This window comes from Colletotrichum siamense, assembly GCF_013390195.1.
Source record: "Colletotrichum siamense strain Cg363 chromosome Unknown KSG_Cg363_contig03, whole genome shotgun sequence".
NCBI classification, from domain to species: domain Eukaryota; kingdom Fungi; phylum Ascomycota; class Sordariomycetes; order Glomerellales; family Glomerellaceae; genus Colletotrichum; species Colletotrichum siamense.
In genome coordinates, this window is record NW_023501016.1 from 5,028,468 (window position 1) to 5,045,214 (window position 16,747).

Genomic DNA, 16,747 nt, shown 5'->3' on the forward strand with positions numbered 1-16,747 from the left:
AGGAGTCAATGTCGCCAGCTTCATCATTGAAACCCCCATTACACTCGTGGACGGCGTTCCGCGGACCAGGAAGAGTGGGACCCGCCAAGAGCCGGAAAAGATAAGGTTATCTGATTGGCCCGGAAGCGCTTGGCGGGTTGACAGCGGGGGCCGAAGGGGCCAACTCCGGCATCCCACAGCGTCGGACGACGGTGTTCGCGGGTTCCGATTCTACGGACTTTCAGGAGGCTCGGCCAGCTTAAAGGGTTCGTCGCGTCCCCGGATTTTGTCAGCATTCGTCCATCCAAACGGCCGAATGCGTGGTCACGCCGATGACTCTTCCATCGTGCGGCAGCATGCCAGCTGGTGCGTTTTCTGAGACGCGACGACACTGTCGCTCAAACGACACGTGTGAGACGCCGCACTCGCAAAAGATTCGTCGTCTAACCCTCCTCCCAAGGTGAGCCAAGGTGAGCCAAACGGGTCAATGCTGCCGCCGGCTCCGTTTGTGTCGCTCCCAACCCACCACGACCTCTCAACTACTCGACAGGTTGCAGGCATGCAGCCAAGCTGCCTCGAAGCCGTCCGTATCCATACTCAGCCCGGGCAAACGAAGCATGGCTGAAGACATTGTGACACAACTCACACATGAGGGTATGATATGACATCTCGTCTTGAAAGTGGTGACTCTTGTCAACACACTCACCCATCAGCGAAAGAAGACATGAAGAGGAATTGATGCAACGGTCAATCAGACGGCTTCAACAGCGGCGGGAGTCCTGGGGTTTTGGACAAAGTCTCAAGCTTAGACGAGCTAAGTTTAGCCATAATGCCCGCGGGATATCTCGATGAACTGGTCGCTATTCAGAGAAACATAGCCCGCCATTTGTCAGTACCGGTGGGGGGACCCTGGGAGCAACCGGTGGGATAAGCCCGAAGATGCGCTAGAACCACTGCAAAAGCGGGATCTACAGCTGTACTGCCCCTATGCCGACGAATCAAGTCTCTGTAAAGTCGCTACTAGAACTGAACAGGCCCGTGCCCTGGCTAAGTATTCCTCTTCAGGATGGCTTCTACAGCGGCCAGTCCGGGGCTGGCGGCTTGGGTCTGCCCTGGACGGTTGGCTGTGCGTGTCCCCTGAATGCTGCCAGTCCCCAGGGGGCATTGAAGCTTAATCTCTAGGAAAAATCCATGTCCGCCTTGTATTGCTCGCACACGAACCATTCATATGAGCCATGTCCCGGGTCCCTTTCTTGTGCAACAGCTGCTCATCCTTTTATAACTGCAGATACGAATCTCCATGTGCTTGCCCTAAGCCTAAGCCTCAGCCACAGCCTCTTTGCCAGAGCCTAGCTACCTTAGCTCCAAGAGATACAGCCACCGGTATCCCGCCGAGCACCCGGCGGCCTCGACCCATAGTGCTTCGGTTGCGGGTCCCGCGCGCTCCGCATTCGTTTCTAAGAAGAGCTCAAAGAACGCCTCCGGACGGCATCGTTCCTCCCGAACCTACTCCCTGAGTTCCGACCCCCAACGCCCGCTCTTTCAACCTGCTCGGAGCCCGACGTCACCCGCCCCCGAACCAGTCTGGGTCCCCACATTTCGGTCGTCGAGTCACTATTCCGGGCTCGGATCCTCTGCCCATCTGTCATCCGCCCCGCCGGCTTCTAGAAGACTGTGACCCCTTGCATCTTAGCCTTTTCCACACCTGACAGAACCACACCCACATCCCGCCGGCCATCATGGAGGCCGAATCGTCTGGTGCAGGCGCTGGAGCAACTGGCCCCGGTTCAAACCCTTCTTCTCTCCCGATCAAACGAGCGGCAAGTTTTTGAAAAATCATGGTCCCTTGATTTGAGTTCATCCAACTAATCCAATATGTAGTGTGACGCTTGCCGTGCTCGTAAGGTACGCAGATGGCCCCCTAGCAACCTCAACCCTTGTTCCCTTTACACTAGTGTAGCCATGATATGTGTCATGTCACTCGCAGCCATTCATTGGACGCTGTGAGCTGACTTTGTGAATCCCCAGATTCGTTGCGATAGAGAGACCCCCTGCGCCCACTGCCAACACGCCGGCATCGAGTGTAAGAACACCTCGGGCCTGAAGCCAAAGGAGAAGAGAACTCGCATTCTCATCACCCCTCAATAGTATGTGTCCCATCTCATCGCATCGTGAAAAAAAAAAACTTGTTTCTAACAAACTCACCCCACCTTCAAGCGAAAAGAAGATTGATCTTATTGACCGCCGCCTGGACGGCGTCGTACGTCTTCTCGAAGACCTCAAGTTGCAACTCCCCACAGTCGCGACAGCTGCGGCCTCGGCTTCGTCCGCTCCCGCCGCAGCTGCCAAGTCTGGCGCGCTGCCCTCGCAACCCGCTACCACCTCGACATCGACCCCTGCCAGCCATGTCAACACCGTGCAGCCGACCGGGCCCATGCTCGAGGGCGAATCATCAATGACGGCCCAGTCCATATTTGCTCACGAGTTCCTTCGCAAGACTGTCGGTGACAGCGCATCAGTTCTCGAGATGCGGGAAACCCTCGACGCCCTCCACTCGCTCGTCGAGGGGCTGAAGCAGCAGTCTGCCTCTCACGAACTGACGTATGCCCATGCCAGACCTGTTCCACGGCCGGCCTTGAGTGAATGGGAAATGCCTCCGGTACAATCTGCAGTCAGCGTCATCCGCGATGCAAAAGGTACGACTTTATTACCCGGCCGTTTTCTACTGCACCGCTAACTTTCCGCCTTGTACAACAGCGCAACGAGTGCTTGGCGTTCAATGGGTCAACAACTTTTTGCATCCGGATCACTTTGTAGATCTTACACTCAAAGTCTTCTTTGCCCCAACTGAATTTAATGAAGCCGAGTTCATCATCGTCAATGCCGGACTGGAGAGTCTCTACCTGGATATGATCATGACGGGGAAGATCACGGAACAACAAAAGGAAGAGTACACCAAGATGAGCGGCATCTGCCGTGATAACCTGGAGACCGCCCTCGCCAATCTCCCCCTACACCTACCAGCAACCATGGACATGATCGTGGCTTTGCTCTTCGGGGTGAGTTAAACGAACTCTGCTGCATTGTTTGATGGCTTACAATTTACAGGCGTACCACGCCGTCGAGGTAGCAAAACCGTCCCTTGCATGGACGCTCAACTGTGCAGCGGCTCAGCTGTGTCAAAGTCTCGGATACCACAGAATAGCTTCTGTAAGGAGCAGCAACAAGGACGACGAAGACTACAAGATCTTTCTGTTCTGGTCCGTGTACTTTGTAGACAAGAGTCTGTCACTCCGTCTTGGCAGGCCGTCGAGCATCCAGGACTACGACGTCACCGTCCCATACCCGTCGAGTTCAAGCAAGATCCACGGGGCGCTCATGAGCTACTTCTGCTTGTGGGTAATCGTCTCGAGCATCCAGGGGAAGACGTACGAGCAGCTATACAGTCCTGAGGCACTCTCACAACCAGCTTCCGTCCGTGAAGGTCGCGCTCGGGGTTTGGCTGCGGAGTTGCAGCGCGTGACGGAGCGCACGCAAGAGACTCACGTAAGTGCACAACACGGGTCTGCATGTCTCAGTACTGACCAGTTTGACCAGGCGCAATATCTTCAAGCAGCGATTGAGGCCGTCGGTGAAAACACCATGGACTTTTTCAATGTCTCTGATGAGGTTCTGAGGTTGTCGTTGTTGACCATCATCTACCGAGCCGTGCCGTCGCCTCCCGGTTCTCCGACGACGTTCAGCACCGAGTGCATCGATGCAGCGAGGGCGACGTTGCAAAGACACCAGGACTGTATGAAGATCATGGCAAAAGACGGCTATTATCTTTTTCCCATGTACATGAATTGGTGAGTGTCATTGGTTGCATGCTTATGACGACGCAAACAATACGGTTGCTAACAACTCACGCAGGACAATTCTCTTCGCTCCGTTTGTTCCGTTCATTGTGATTTTCTGCCAAGTCATGGAGACCAACGACGCGGCGGACCTCGCCCACCTGCAAGCGTTCGTCACATCGATACAGGCCGCCAAGGAGTTCACCGAAGCGTCAGCCAGGCTCTACCGGCTGTTCCACGTACTGTACAACGTGGCGTTCCGGTACGTCGAGATGCGGAAGGACTCGCAGCAGTCGGAGCAGGTGCAGGCTAGCCAGGAGATGGACAAGTATCTCACGGCGCTCGGGTTCCCGCCGGCGGGGCTGACTGGCGGTGGCGCCGATCGGCAGCAGACGGGCGAAGTTGGAAACCCGGAGCAGATGGGGTCGCTGGAGGACGGTATGAACCCCGCCGGGCCGGGCCCGCTCAACCAGATGATGTGGATGGGCAACGCGTCACAGCTGGAGGATTGGTTTTACAGTAACCAGCAGATGATGGGTCTTGTGGAAGACGACACGTCGTTTTTGCAGTGAAAATTTGCTGAAGGGTCATGGTGTATCGCGGTGTGCGAGAAGAAAAAAAAGCATCAGGGATGCTAACGCCCAAAGGCGGGGAAGGCAAAATATCATGTATTAGATCAGGGAAGTAGAAGGGTAGATGATGGAGCTCGAGAGCTTTCAATACGAAGAAAGCATCGCCTCTCACCATGACTAAGACGGCCGCTGGAAGACATCATCCGACCACTGCTGTGCGAGACTGAGAAGGTTGACACTAAATCTGCAACAACCCAGCTGAAGAACGTATCTCTGCTTCTCCAACTCAGATGTCGCAGTCCCATTGGCTGTCCTCCTGCCGCATCTTGCTACCGCCCGTCTTCAACGAGGAAAAGCCCGAGCTAGCCGACGCAAGTTTTCCTTTTCTGTGCGCAGCTGCATGCATTACACATGTAACGGAGGTCGTCATCAGGCTGGCTAAATTGGAGTCGAGACGACACCTTGACAAGCACGAGCTACTGTCCAGGCGCTCTGCTGAAGTCAACCTGTAAAGTTTGCTTTTGAGATCTGAGTCCATTTATCAACCCTACGCTAGGTGTGTTCCAGAAATATGAAGAGATTTGGGACAACTGAATTTGGATCACGGGGAGGGAGCACGGAAGATGCGGATACCCACGAATACAGGGGACAGACTGCTGCAGCTTCTCCGCATCACGGCAGCAAACACGGGTCAAGATGAGGCCAGGGATTCTATGTCGCAGCCCGTGCGGCATAATGACCCATGACTCCGTCTCCCGTCGCATTGGCTTGAGACGAATACTCTGGTATGCGTACAGTGTATACTGGCTGATGGCGGTGCTCGAGGGGAGCTTTATCGGGCTTATCGACGGCTTATCAGATGCTTGGATAGCGGGGAAAAGAGCCGTGCTGCCATGTTTTAGCGCCATATTTGGTATCCACGGCCCCACCCCCGCACTGGAGAAGCGGGTGACCGGGTCCAGGGCGCAATCGAGGTAACTTCTTCCCTGCACGGAGGCATGCAGCAGGCCACTTCCTCCAGCAGCTCACACCATCACCCCCTGAAGCTCATACGTACCACACGCGAACAGTCGCACGCGCACACCATCTCCCTCTCTACCTCCAACTGTTCGTCTACGGTTACCCTCGCGGAAGATCCGCACCCGCGTCTTCTTGAATCCGGTTATTTTACCCATGTGGCTGTGAATCAGAGCGAGCAGAGCTTTGAGCGGGGTGGCCACCTTGGCGGCTACCCCAAGCATCAGACTCAAACAGTGATTGGAGGAGCTTGGAGCTCGTCCTGCGACATCTGCGACACACTTGGCCGATTCTGCGCTCCCGCCTGGGGCCTGGGGGGGCAAAATGGAAGCGGGAACGGGAGTGAACAAGGATCCGGATGCGCAGAGAAGCCAGGAGGAGGACTCGGGAGGCCAAAGAGGCGATGAGGGCGGAGGAGGGGCATGGACGAGACGCGGGTGAATAACGTGACACGGTACGAGCCCGTTGTCTGTTTCTTCCTCGGGCGCAAAGTCAATCCCAACCCTAAACTTTTCTTTCTCTTCCTGTTCTTCGTGTCTTCTCTTTTCCCTTTCTACAACACTCTAGCAGCTCCGCATTCGTATAGACACCAATACGTGCCCTGCGCCGTCTGTCCAGTCTGTCGTTCAATCGGCAGTGACGACGACAGATGAGAAGCCGCGCTGCCTGATCGCCTCGTCGCCCCGGCCTCGCTAGCCTGGATGCTCGAAGCCTACTCGCAACGATGGTGAACCTATCCGTCTTGCGGCCAGTTCTGGCCACCAACCTCTGCTCATCCCGCGCTTCCGGGCGGCTCGTCCCTCGCTCGTGGCCGGTCGGTCTAGGTAAGCCAGCTTCCCCCGGCACTAGACAACGAGCGAACTCAATTGCTTCCTGCTCGATGCTGATTACCCCGCATCAGAAGTCGCACCGGCTACTCTGGCTTTTGAAGGCCAGCGCAAGTGGAATTGCACACATGCGCGAGCTCGCCAGACGACGGCCCTTGTTCCGGCCGTCTCGAGGCCTCTTCAGCTCGTTCGCCATGCTTCCGTAGTCTCCGGACCTGTCACCACCGCGCCCTACTCCACGGTTGTGGAGCCCCCGTCTGTCCCGTACGCCAACCTTGCTGTTGGCGTCCCCAAGGAGATCTATCTCAATGAGCGTCGCGTCGCGTTAACACCCCAGAATGTAGCTTTGCTGCTCAAAAAGGGCTTCTCCAAAGTCCTTGTAGAGCAAGGCGCCGGAGCCGCGGCCGACTTCCCTGACGCCGCCTACGAAACCGCCGGCGCAACGCTTGTTGACAGCGCCGAGAAAGTCTGGTCCGGCTCCGATATTGTTCTCAAGGTCCGCGGGCCAATTCCCGCCGAGATCGAGCTCATGAAAGAGAAGCAGACCGTCATCTCCTTTCTGCAGCCTGCGCAAAACAAGCCACTCGTAGAGAAGCTCGCGGCGCAGAAGGCCACCTCTTTTGCCATGGACCAAATTCCCCGGATTTCACGTGCCCAGGTCTTTGACGCTCTTAGCTCCATGGCCAACATTGCTGGATACAAGGCTGTTCTTGAGGCTTCCAACAATTTTGGTCGCTTCTTGACCGGCCAGGTTACCGCCGCCGGCAAGGTTCCTCCTTGCAAAGTACTTGTCATTGGCGCTGGTGTTGCTGGACTGAGCGCAATCGCAACCGCTAGGAGACTCGGCGCGATCGTGCGAGGCTTCGATACACGTCCCGCGGCTCGAGAGCAGGTTCAGTCGCTAGGCGCCGAGTTCATCGAGGTCGACATCAAGGAGGACGGCTCCGGAGCTGGCGGATACGCCAAGGAGATGTCCAAGGAGTTCATCGAAGCCGAGATGAAGCTGTTCACTGAACAAGCCCGCGAGGTCGACATCATCATTACCACTGCCCTGATCCCTGGAAAGCCGGCGCCTAAGCTCATTACGAAGTCAATGCTCGAGATCATGAAGCCCGGCTCGGTCGTCGTCGACTTGGCAGCTGAGGCAGGCGGAAACTGCGAGAAGACCAAGCCTGGAGAGCTCTATGTTTACAAGGACGTCAAGATCATTGGTAAGTTCTACGAAGCCCCTTGGTCTAACAATGGTTGACTGACACTCTTCCAGGTTACACAGACTTGCCTTCGCGACTGCCCACGCAATCATCAACCCTGTACTCCAATAACATAACCAAGTTTCTACTGTCCATAGCTCCAAAGGAGAAGCAGTTCGGAATCGACCTGTCTGATGAGGTTGTCCGAGGAGCGATCGTCACTCAAAATGGAGACATCATCCCACCAGCTCCTCGCAAGGCTCCTCCTCCAGCTCCAGCTCCGCCTCCGACTCCTACCGCTGCCGCCGAAGCTGAAGTCGTCGCTTTGACACCATTTCAGAAGACTTCCCGCGAAGTTGCGACCGTCACCGCTGGTATGGGAACTGCGCTTGCAGTGGGAACGGTGACCGGACCTCTCTTCATGACATTCTCTCTCGCTTCCCTCATCGGATACAGAGTCGTGTGGAACGTTTCGCCCTCGTTACACTCGCCATTAATGTCCGTGACGAATGCGATTTCTGGTAAGTGTTTCTATCACAGCAATGGGCGCGAAGACGGCGATCAGTGTGATGATGATAGCAGATCTGGAATGCTTTGCGGGCCGAGAAGGTGGAGAATGGTCTGTGCGCCCCGGCCCGGGGCGCACAGACCCCTTCGCACGGCACCTGCCCGCAGGTGCCGCCCAGCTTCCCTCAAATCGCAAGAATCAATGGACAGAACTAACAATTGCCAGGAATGGTTGGAATTGGCGGCCTATTCATTCTAGGTGGTGGCTATGTTCCTCAGACGATCCCTCAAGTTCTCGGCGCCCTCTCTGTTCTCCTCGCCTTCGTAAATGTATCTGGCGGTTTCGTCATCACGAAGCGAATGTTGGACATGTTCAAGCGACCGACTGACCCACCGGAATACCCATGGCTTTATGCCATCCCCGCGGCCTTGTGCGGCGGAGGATATATTGCTGCAGCGGCCACTGGGGCTAGTTTTTTAGTTCAGGCTGGGTATGCTGTCAGCTCTGTCCTCTGTATTAGTTCCCTCTCCAGCTTGGCATCTCAGTCCACAGCTCGCATGGGTAACATGCTGGGCATGCTCGGAGTTGGCTCCGGTGTGCTGGCCTCTCTTCTGGCTGTTGGCTTCTCTCCTGAGGTTCTAACTCAGTTTGGTGCTCTGGCGGCTCTTGGAGGTATTGTCGGTCTTCTTATCGGCAAGCGGATCACTCCTACGGACCTTCCTCAGACCGTTGCCGCCCTCCACTCCGTGGTTGGTCTGGCAGCTGTATTGACTTCTATCGGAAGTGTTATGGCGCATATTGACGACATTTCAACGCTCCATATGGTTACTGGCTACTTGGGAGTCCTCATAGGTGGTATTACCTTCACTGGATCCATTGTCGCATTCCTCAAGCTAGCCGGCAGGATGTCTTCAAAGCCGCTCATGCTACCCGGAAGACATGTCTTAAACTCTGGCATGCTCACAGCTAACATTGCTACCATGGGTGCCTTTGTGACGATGGCGCCCGGCTCACCCATGATTGCTGCCGCAGCTCTGTCAGCAAACACCATCCTGTCTTTCATCAAGGGCTATACCACAACAGCTGCGATTGGAGGAGCAGATATGCCTGTCGTCATCACAGTGCTGAACGCGTACTCTGGCTTCGCTCTTGTGGCAGAAGGATTCATGCTAGATAACCCGCTTCTAACTACAGTAGGAGCCCTCATCGGCGTATCTGGTTCCATTCTATCGTACATTATGTGCGTGGCGATGAATCGATCGCTGACAAACGTCTTATTTGGTGGTATATCGGCACCGCAGCAATCGGACTACAAGATAGAGGGGGCGATAACGCAAACAAACGTGGAAGACACGGCTGAAGCTCTCGTCAACGCCGAAAATGTGATCATAGTAGTGGGCTACGGTATGGCTGTGGCCAAGGCGCAGTACGCCATCAGCGAAATCACGAGCATGCTGCGAGCAAAGAACATCAACGTCCGCTTCGCCATTCACCCGGTGGCTGGTCGCATGCCCGGTCAGTGCAACGTCCTGCTCGCAGAGGCGAGCGTGCCCTACGACATCGTCTTGGAGATGGACGAGATCAATGATGACTTCAACGACACTGACGTAACGCTGGTTATTGGTGCCAACGATACCGTCAACCCCATCGCCTTGGAGCCTGGTAGCCCCATTGCCGGTATGCCCGTGCTGCAAGCGTGGAAGAGCAAGCAAGTCATCGTAATGAAACGAGGCATGGCTAGCGGATACGGTAAGCTCATTGATGTGAAGCCCTGCCCTTGAAGAAGCAAATTCTGACATGATATAGCCGATGTACCCAATCCAATGTTCTACATGCCTGGAACACGCATGTTGTTTGGAGATGCTAAAGTTACTTGCGACGGTATGTCATTCCGTTCGCTTCGGAGCATCAATACTGACCGTTATTTTCACAGCAATCAAAGCAGCTGTCGAGGCCCGAGCATAGAATCTTAGAGAGATCTCCTTTGCGCACGTCGATCCTCGGTGGTATACCTGAGTTTGGGGAGCATCTTTCTTAGAGGCATTGCATCTACAAGGAGCTCTCTCATGTTTTTCTTTGTGTGTTTGATCTAGTTGATTTGCTGTACATACCGACGAGGGACGGCAGTGTTGAAATCTATGCAGTATATTCCTTTTTGGTGACGAAGCAAAATGCAGCCAGCCGGCTTGCTGTTTACCTTGGTCCCCGGCTTCGATACTTTTCGAACAAAAGCCAAGCCAGGATCTCTGTCCCTGCAGTAGCAGAAGTGAGGCACATCCCGTGAATGTTTATGTCCATTTCATTGGTAGCGATGGCCTCGGGCCGACCAGATTAAGCTGCATCCAAGTCCGTGCTTGGTATGCCTAGTCAGGTAAGAGGTCGTCCGCAGGTCTGCATTTCCCCATAACGGACCCAGTGTCGTTCGACTTGCTGTATGTTTCCTTGATTTGTCAACACCAAATGATCTTTGTCAGTCTACCTTTCAACAATTGTTCATTGGGGCGCTCGACATACATCGTCGCAATCGCCATTGCCCTGGGCCTGAAACTTTTTTCTACTTGACGCCCTCATCCTGGTCTGGCTTAAAGAACAGTAATGATCAAAACCATGCAATTTTTGCAAATATGTGACTTGGAAATTCCTCAAGAAACTCTCGGGCGAATAAAAAATCGGTGGTCTTCAACCGGCCACAACGCTTAAACGCCAAGCAAAGCTTCTCTATTGCTTGGCAGTTAATGTTTGCTGACCATATCGGAGCTCATCCAGTCCAGTCTTGGCACTGAAGAACGCGCACGTCCGTGCAGTTCCCAAGTCACTGGCTTGAGCCCGGAATAATCCAGGTACGTACAGTTAGAATCTTCGTCATGGATCACCTTGAATCCTTCAAATGGTCTTTCAAGATTACGATTTCCGTCCAAAAGTCTCTTATATGGTGGTGAGTGACCCCCGCAACGGACCCTGGTCCTCGACTTACACGGTGATCAGCCAATCAGAAGCGTCAATTCGCCCACGAGGTCAAGCTCAACGGCCATGGTTAGACCCTCCCGGAGCAACCGCTCACGACTCCCACGCTGTGCCATCTTGGATCACTTTATCGATTCCCCACGAACCGATGAAAAGCAACCGTATCGGCGAATCACGACATACACCGGGCACACCAGAAGCTTTAAAGGCACAATGCCCGTCCTTGACCTGCAGTGCCAAGCCTACGCCACATGACGCCGTTCATCTCTTCTTCCTCTGCAACCCCAGGCGTCCAGGCTTCATCCCCCAATTCGAAGACCGACGACACAGCTTCCTCTTGCTGTCCCTGGCATCATCTCCGCCCGCTACGCTTGACAAGAGGCTTGGCAATAACAAACCGAGATGCCGACCGCTCAGCTCGGCGCAACACGTGCCTCTTCTGCCCAAGATGAGCCGTGAAGTTGCATCCTGCTTCGTTCGACCCAAGACACCGTCACCGTACGCCGTCATGATATCGGCCCATCCGCCTGCCTGACGGCCAATCGCGTGGTGATGTTGTGGCCCGGGTGACGGAATCCTACCTAACGCGTTGGTCGAAAGTTCCTCAGCTAGGATTGCAACGCGGCGCAATCTGCAGCTTCTCATCCCGGCTCTCACGGTGCTTGGCCCGCGAATGCGAGGATCCGCGAACCAACAGAAGTATGCTGTCATGCATTGGGAACATGGCTCTGGGACTGGACGGACAACAGCTTCGGCGGGGGTGATCCCTCCCAGAAATCAATTGACATGGGATGACTTTTTTCTTTTGCGATGGCTGCAGGAGGGTATATAAGCTCTCGAGCTGCAGCAAGCTTTCCCCGAGCTTGGATCTTCTGTTCACGCTTCCCGTCTCTGTCCCGACTCCCATTGACAGACAACTCTTCGTCGGATCAACATGATGGCAAAGCTCAGCCCCCTCGCAGTCCTGGCTGCCTCGCTGTCCCTCGTGTCGGCGCAGACCTACCAGCGACTCGGCACCTGCCCTGATCTCGGCTGCGTCCTCCCGCCCGACCAGTCCGATTTCCTGCCCGGCCAGCTCTTTGACCTCCGTGTCGAGGTCCATGCGCCCGTCAACGGCTCCGAGGCCTTCAACAACGGTGTCCCCGACGAGGCCTTCTCCGTCAGCATCGCCAAGGAGGGCGGCGCGGCCAAGGGCCTGACCGAGTTCTTCGGCCTCGACGAGCCTGAGCTCGAGAAGTGGTCTTTCGGTTGGTACGAGGACCTCTTCGCCGAGGACGCGAAGCAGAAGAGCGTGGTCAACGTGGCGTCCAAGATCTGGCGCCACATCGCCTTGTACGAGCCCGGCAATTATGTGGTTACCCTCAAGTACTACGATGGCAAGACGACCACCGCCAACTGGGTTGTGCGACCTCTGGCGACTGAGAAGAAGGCCAAGAACGTCATTTTCTTCATCGGTAAGTAGATTGATTGCAAATGGCTTCGTCTCAAACTAACAATAGCTTAATAGGTGATGGTATGACTACCAACATGGTCACTGCCGCCCGTCTTCTCGGCCACAAGAGCATCAACGGAAAGTACCAGTCCAGCCTGGCTCTCGACAAGTTTCCCGTCATCGGTCACCAGATGACGCACTCCATCGACAGCTACATCACCGACTCTGCCAACTCCGCGTCTGCTCTGTACTCTGGCCACAAGAGCACTGTCAACGCCATGGGCGTTTACGCTGACTCTTCCCCGGACGCTTTCGACGACCCCAAGGTTGAGACCATTGTCGAGCTCATCCACCGAATCTGGGGGTCTGCATGGGGTGCTGTTTCCACCGCCTTCATCGCCGACGCCACCCCGATTGCCTTGACTGCCCACACTCGGTCCCGCAGCTTGTACGGTCCTCTTATCGACCAGGCGCTCAACGGCATCACGAACTACACCTGGACCAAGATGGAGGGTCCCGACGTCTACTTTGGAGGCGGTGCTGAGCAGTTCTACGCCGGCAAGGGCTCCTACGAGGGCAAGGATTACTACGAGGAGTTCGCCAAGAAGGGCTACACTGTCGCTCTCAACAAGACTTCCCTCGAGGCCGCCGACTCCAAGCAGAAGACTCTCGGTATCTTCACCCAGTCCAACCTTCCCGTCTGGCTCGACCGCAACGTTCTCACCGAGAACCTGGCCAAGCTTACGAACGACCCTACCGGTAACAAGAGTGCTGCTCTCGATATTCCTGGCCTGAAGGAGATGACCCTCAAGGCCGTTGATATCCTCCACAACCGCGGTGGAGAGGATGGTTTCTTCCTCATGTCTGAGGCCGCTTCCATCGATAAGCAGATGCACTCTCTTGACTACGACCGTGCCCTCGGTGACCTTCTTGAGCTTGACGACACTGTCAAGGCCACCATCGAGAAGCTCGAGGAGCTCGGCATCCTCGAGGAGACCCTGGTCGTTGTGTCTTCCGACCACGGCCACGGCTTTGAGTAAGTTAAACTCTGCCACTCTGGAAAAACCAACACTAACAGAAGACAGCGTTTTCGGAAGCGCCGACACCAAGTATCTCGCCGAGCAGCAGGACGACCGCACCAAGCGCAAGGCCGTCGGCACCTACGCCCAGTCCGGTCTCTCGCAGTACACCGTCGAGCAGCCCGGCATCAGCTACAACACCGGCCCCAACTTCCCCCTCAACTGGAACCCCCGCTACGCCATCGCCGCCGGCGTCGGCGCCAGCCCCGACCGCCGCGAGGACTTCGCCCTGCACGAGTCCGCCCGCACCCCTGCCGTCGCCGCCACCAACACCTCCGACTATTACGTCAACCCCAAGGACGCCGCCGACGGCTTCGTCGTCAACGGCACCATCCCCACCAACGAGGCCCAGGGCGTCCATTCGCTCACCGACGTCGCCGTCTGGGCCCGCGGCCCCTGCCAGGAGACCTTTGGCGGTACCTACAACAACATCGACATCTTCTACAAGATGGCCAACTGCCTGGGTCTGGCTCAGCCGCGCAACGCTACTGGCTGCGGCGGTGTTCGTCGCAGGAGAGCGGTCAACCTCCACGCCTGAGTGGGGTCTGCTGTAGGTTCTCATACCTGTTTGTAGATGTAGCGAGATGTAAAAGCATGGGTGGCGTTGAGAGGTCGTGTTTGGAGCGAAAAGTAGTAGACTATTTACGAAGTACAAATTCTTGAATATAATGAATACACTTAATATCAAAGACGTTACAGCCTATTGCAAGTGAATTTGACGACGTCTCCATCGTGGTGTGAGACTGTCGTCATCTAAACAAGCTCTGGGTATCTTCATGTTCTTTGAGGGCCCACCGGTGTCACTTTGACAGATAACGAGCGGATATGAGATGGGATGAACAGATGCTCAGTTCTGTGGATGCCGAAAAGAGACAGTGGGCTTCATTCCCGTTTTTGCCCCATTAGTGACACTTTCATACGTCAAAATATGACTGATGAGAGTGTGTTTGTTTTGGAAGTCTAGGTTCAGACCCAGCTCTTTACCTCAATTCCCGAACCCCACGCAAACCCCTTTCTTGGGGGGCAGATGCGTAGAATCAGGGGAACCAATATATTTGATTGTGTTTGAAACGTCTTCACTTGAGAATATAGCTCCGCTGGGAACCGCGTCTTAGTCCCCTGGGAGGGGCAGTGGAGGGGACACATTCAAGCCAGGGTAAGGGGAGTTCGTCCCTGGCAGTCGTTGAGTCCCTTCATCCGGGCATTATCCTGGTTTAGGGGTCCCAGCATCTTATAAAGTATCAACAATCTGTCCGATAGATTGATCGTTGCTGTCAACTGACAGATCTTTATTAAATATCAGACGCCGTTAGCGGCAAAGGGGCGGCGGGGCTGGACTAAGTTGGTGGTATTACTTTGGACGGTTTGCATCGAAGCAGAGACGCTCTCCGTCAAGGAAGCCTCAGGAGGTTCGAGAGTAAGATATGTATTGAATCTTCAAGCATTGCAATCTTTGAGTCAGTTGTAGTGTTCATAATGACGTTGTGCTATGCATGCTACAATATCCATGAATGCATCTTCGGATGCATCAATCTGCATGTCAGCATAACACCAACAATTTCCATGATGAAATCAACTACACGAGTCCGCAACATTACTACTAACACCAAAGATACGACGGCCAAGTTGGGATACCGAAAGTCGGCTATCATGGCGCACGTCCACCGCACCATTCGTAAATGGACTGATCAACATGTCATGTCCCACCAAAATCGTCAGTTCGCCCACAATGCCACTCTGCTTCTCTCCCAGGGAAATCAACGACTTACAAATCCGTCAAACTCGGTCTTTTTTTCCCCCATTCGTGAATTGAGTTTCCCATTGATATTGCACCGAGATCCTGCCGGGGATAGATGGATGCGCGCAAGGGGAGACACGGGAAGGAAACTCGCCTTCCAAGCCGTTCCGGGAAAGTCGACTGACGAGACTAACATTGCAAGGTTGCATCCCGGCCAGAACATCGTACGCTGCAGCTGTCAAACGATGTAAGTATGTCGTGCATTGTTCGCTTCATGGTCTTCTGTTTCTTCCTTGTTATTTGCCCCCTCCTTGATTTATTGAAGGGCCTGGCCACGGATCTCGTCTAAATGGCGCGAACCATCCCCGCAATGGTAAACGCGCCTGTGGCCGATCTCCCGCATCCCGTCTCGGCGGCCGTCTTTTGACTTCATTGGAACTCTGGGTGGTGAACATCACCTTGAGAAGGGACTTTAGAAGGCCTCTATAATCACGCACAGGGAGAAAGACGATGGCTTAAATCATGTAATACTTGGCAAGTTCGAATGCTATCTACAATCGACCGAAGAATTCCCTGCTTCGGCTCTGATCCATGTCCCTCCTATGTACAGTCTAGCCAGCCGTGTCCCGACTCCAATCTATCACGACTTGCCCCATGCCTCTCCAAGCTCCCGTTCCACTACCCAAGAAAAAAGGGTCACCTCTCACCAAGAACCTCCAAGATGCCCATCGCCTCCTCGTCATCGACCTCCCCCTCCTCACACCTCCCATTGAAGCAGCTCGAATGCGCCCAAACACCCGCCAACCCGTCTGTGACGTCCGCGACATTGGCAGCCCTCACGCCCCCGCCGACAATGACTTCAAAACCGAACGGCTTCGCGGCCCGCACGACCTCCTCCAAAACGGCCTTGTTGCTGGCGGCATTCCCGGGTCCGCCCGAGGTGAGCACCCCGGCAAACCCGCACTCCACAAGCTCCCTCACGCCCCGCCCGACCGTCTGCGCGCTCCCGTCCCGGATAATTTCGTCAAAGGCACGATGGAAAGAAGACGGCAGCCCCCCGGCCGCCTCCACAAGTCTCCGATTCCTCTCCACGTCAACCGCCACTGCTTCACCATCCGCAGACGCCTTCAGAACGCCAAAGACGAACCCGTCGCCGCGGTCTTTGCGCAGCACCCCGCGAAAGGCCTCGATATCCCTGACCATCTCCGCGAGCTCGTCCTCCGTGTAGATGAAGTCCGGGCCGTCGGTCGGCTTGCCGCGCGGGCGGATCATGACGCGCACGGGGACCATGAGCCACTTGGTGATGCCCTCCAGGTCCGCGAGCGAGGGCGTCGTGCCGCCTACGGGGTAGCTGCCCTTGGCGTTGAGCTCGATGCGCTGCGCGCCGATGGCCTGGGCGTGCAGCGCGGACGAGGGCGAGAAGACTGGTATCTCGAGATTGATTGGCATGGTTGTTGGTTTGAGAATCTGAGCGGCCCCCATTTGGTATGTTTGTCGAATGAGACGCTGGGTGAAAGTATATAAAAGAGTGTTCTGGTTGGTTGGGATGAGGGGTAAAATAGATAACGGGGCAAAAAAAGCAAGTGTGACCCTGTATGTAACGTT

The 16,747-nt window shown here is 55.2% G+C and overlaps 4 protein-coding genes across 4 annotated transcripts; 3 read left to right on the forward strand and 1 right to left on the reverse strand.

Annotated features, from left to right (window-relative positions):
- Positions 1 to 1,817: 1,817 nt before the first annotated feature.
- Positions 1,818 to 4,387, forward strand: CGCS363_v005313 (putative transcriptional regulatory protein; the record flags this gene model as incomplete). The annotated part of the gene is made up of 7 exons (XM_036637162.1): positions 1,818 to 1,820; positions 2,008 to 2,126; positions 2,197 to 2,675; positions 2,737 to 3,038; positions 3,088 to 3,525; positions 3,577 to 3,827; positions 3,892 to 4,387. The coding sequence occupies 7 exons, from the start codon at positions 1,818 to 1,820 to the stop codon at positions 4,385 to 4,387; spliced, it is 2,088 nt and encodes a 695-aa protein (XP_036497575.1).
- Positions 4,388 to 6,128: 1,741 nt separating this feature from the next.
- On the forward strand, positions 6,129 to 9,894 carry CGCS363_v005314 (NAD(P) transhydrogenase; the record flags this gene model as incomplete). The annotated part of the gene is made up of 6 exons (XM_036637163.1): positions 6,129 to 6,228; positions 6,306 to 7,442; positions 7,496 to 7,942; positions 8,155 to 9,678; positions 9,736 to 9,810; positions 9,863 to 9,894. The coding sequence occupies 6 exons, from the start codon at positions 6,129 to 6,131 to the stop codon at positions 9,892 to 9,894; spliced, it is 3,315 nt and encodes a 1,104-aa protein (XP_036498045.1).
- Positions 9,895 to 11,827: 1,933 nt separating this feature from the next.
- phoA-2 (Alkaline phosphatase H) lies at positions 11,828 to 13,942 on the forward strand (the record flags this gene model as incomplete). The annotated part of the gene is made up of 3 exons (XM_036637164.1): positions 11,828 to 12,347; positions 12,401 to 13,361; positions 13,411 to 13,942. 3 exons carry the CDS (start codon positions 11,828 to 11,830, stop codon positions 13,940 to 13,942), a joined length of 2,013 nt encoding a protein of 670 aa, XP_036497577.1.
- A 1,896-nt stretch (positions 13,943 to 15,838) lies between these two features.
- CGCS363_v005316 (Copper homeostasis protein cutC-like protein) lies at positions 15,839 to 16,591 on the reverse strand (the record flags this gene model as incomplete). Its single annotated transcript, XM_036637165.1, has 1 exon — positions 15,839 to 16,591. The coding sequence occupies one exon, from the start codon at positions 16,589 to 16,591 to the stop codon at positions 15,839 to 15,841; it is 753 nt and encodes a 250-aa protein (XP_036497579.1).
- Between the last annotated feature and the right edge of the window lie 156 nt (positions 16,592 to 16,747).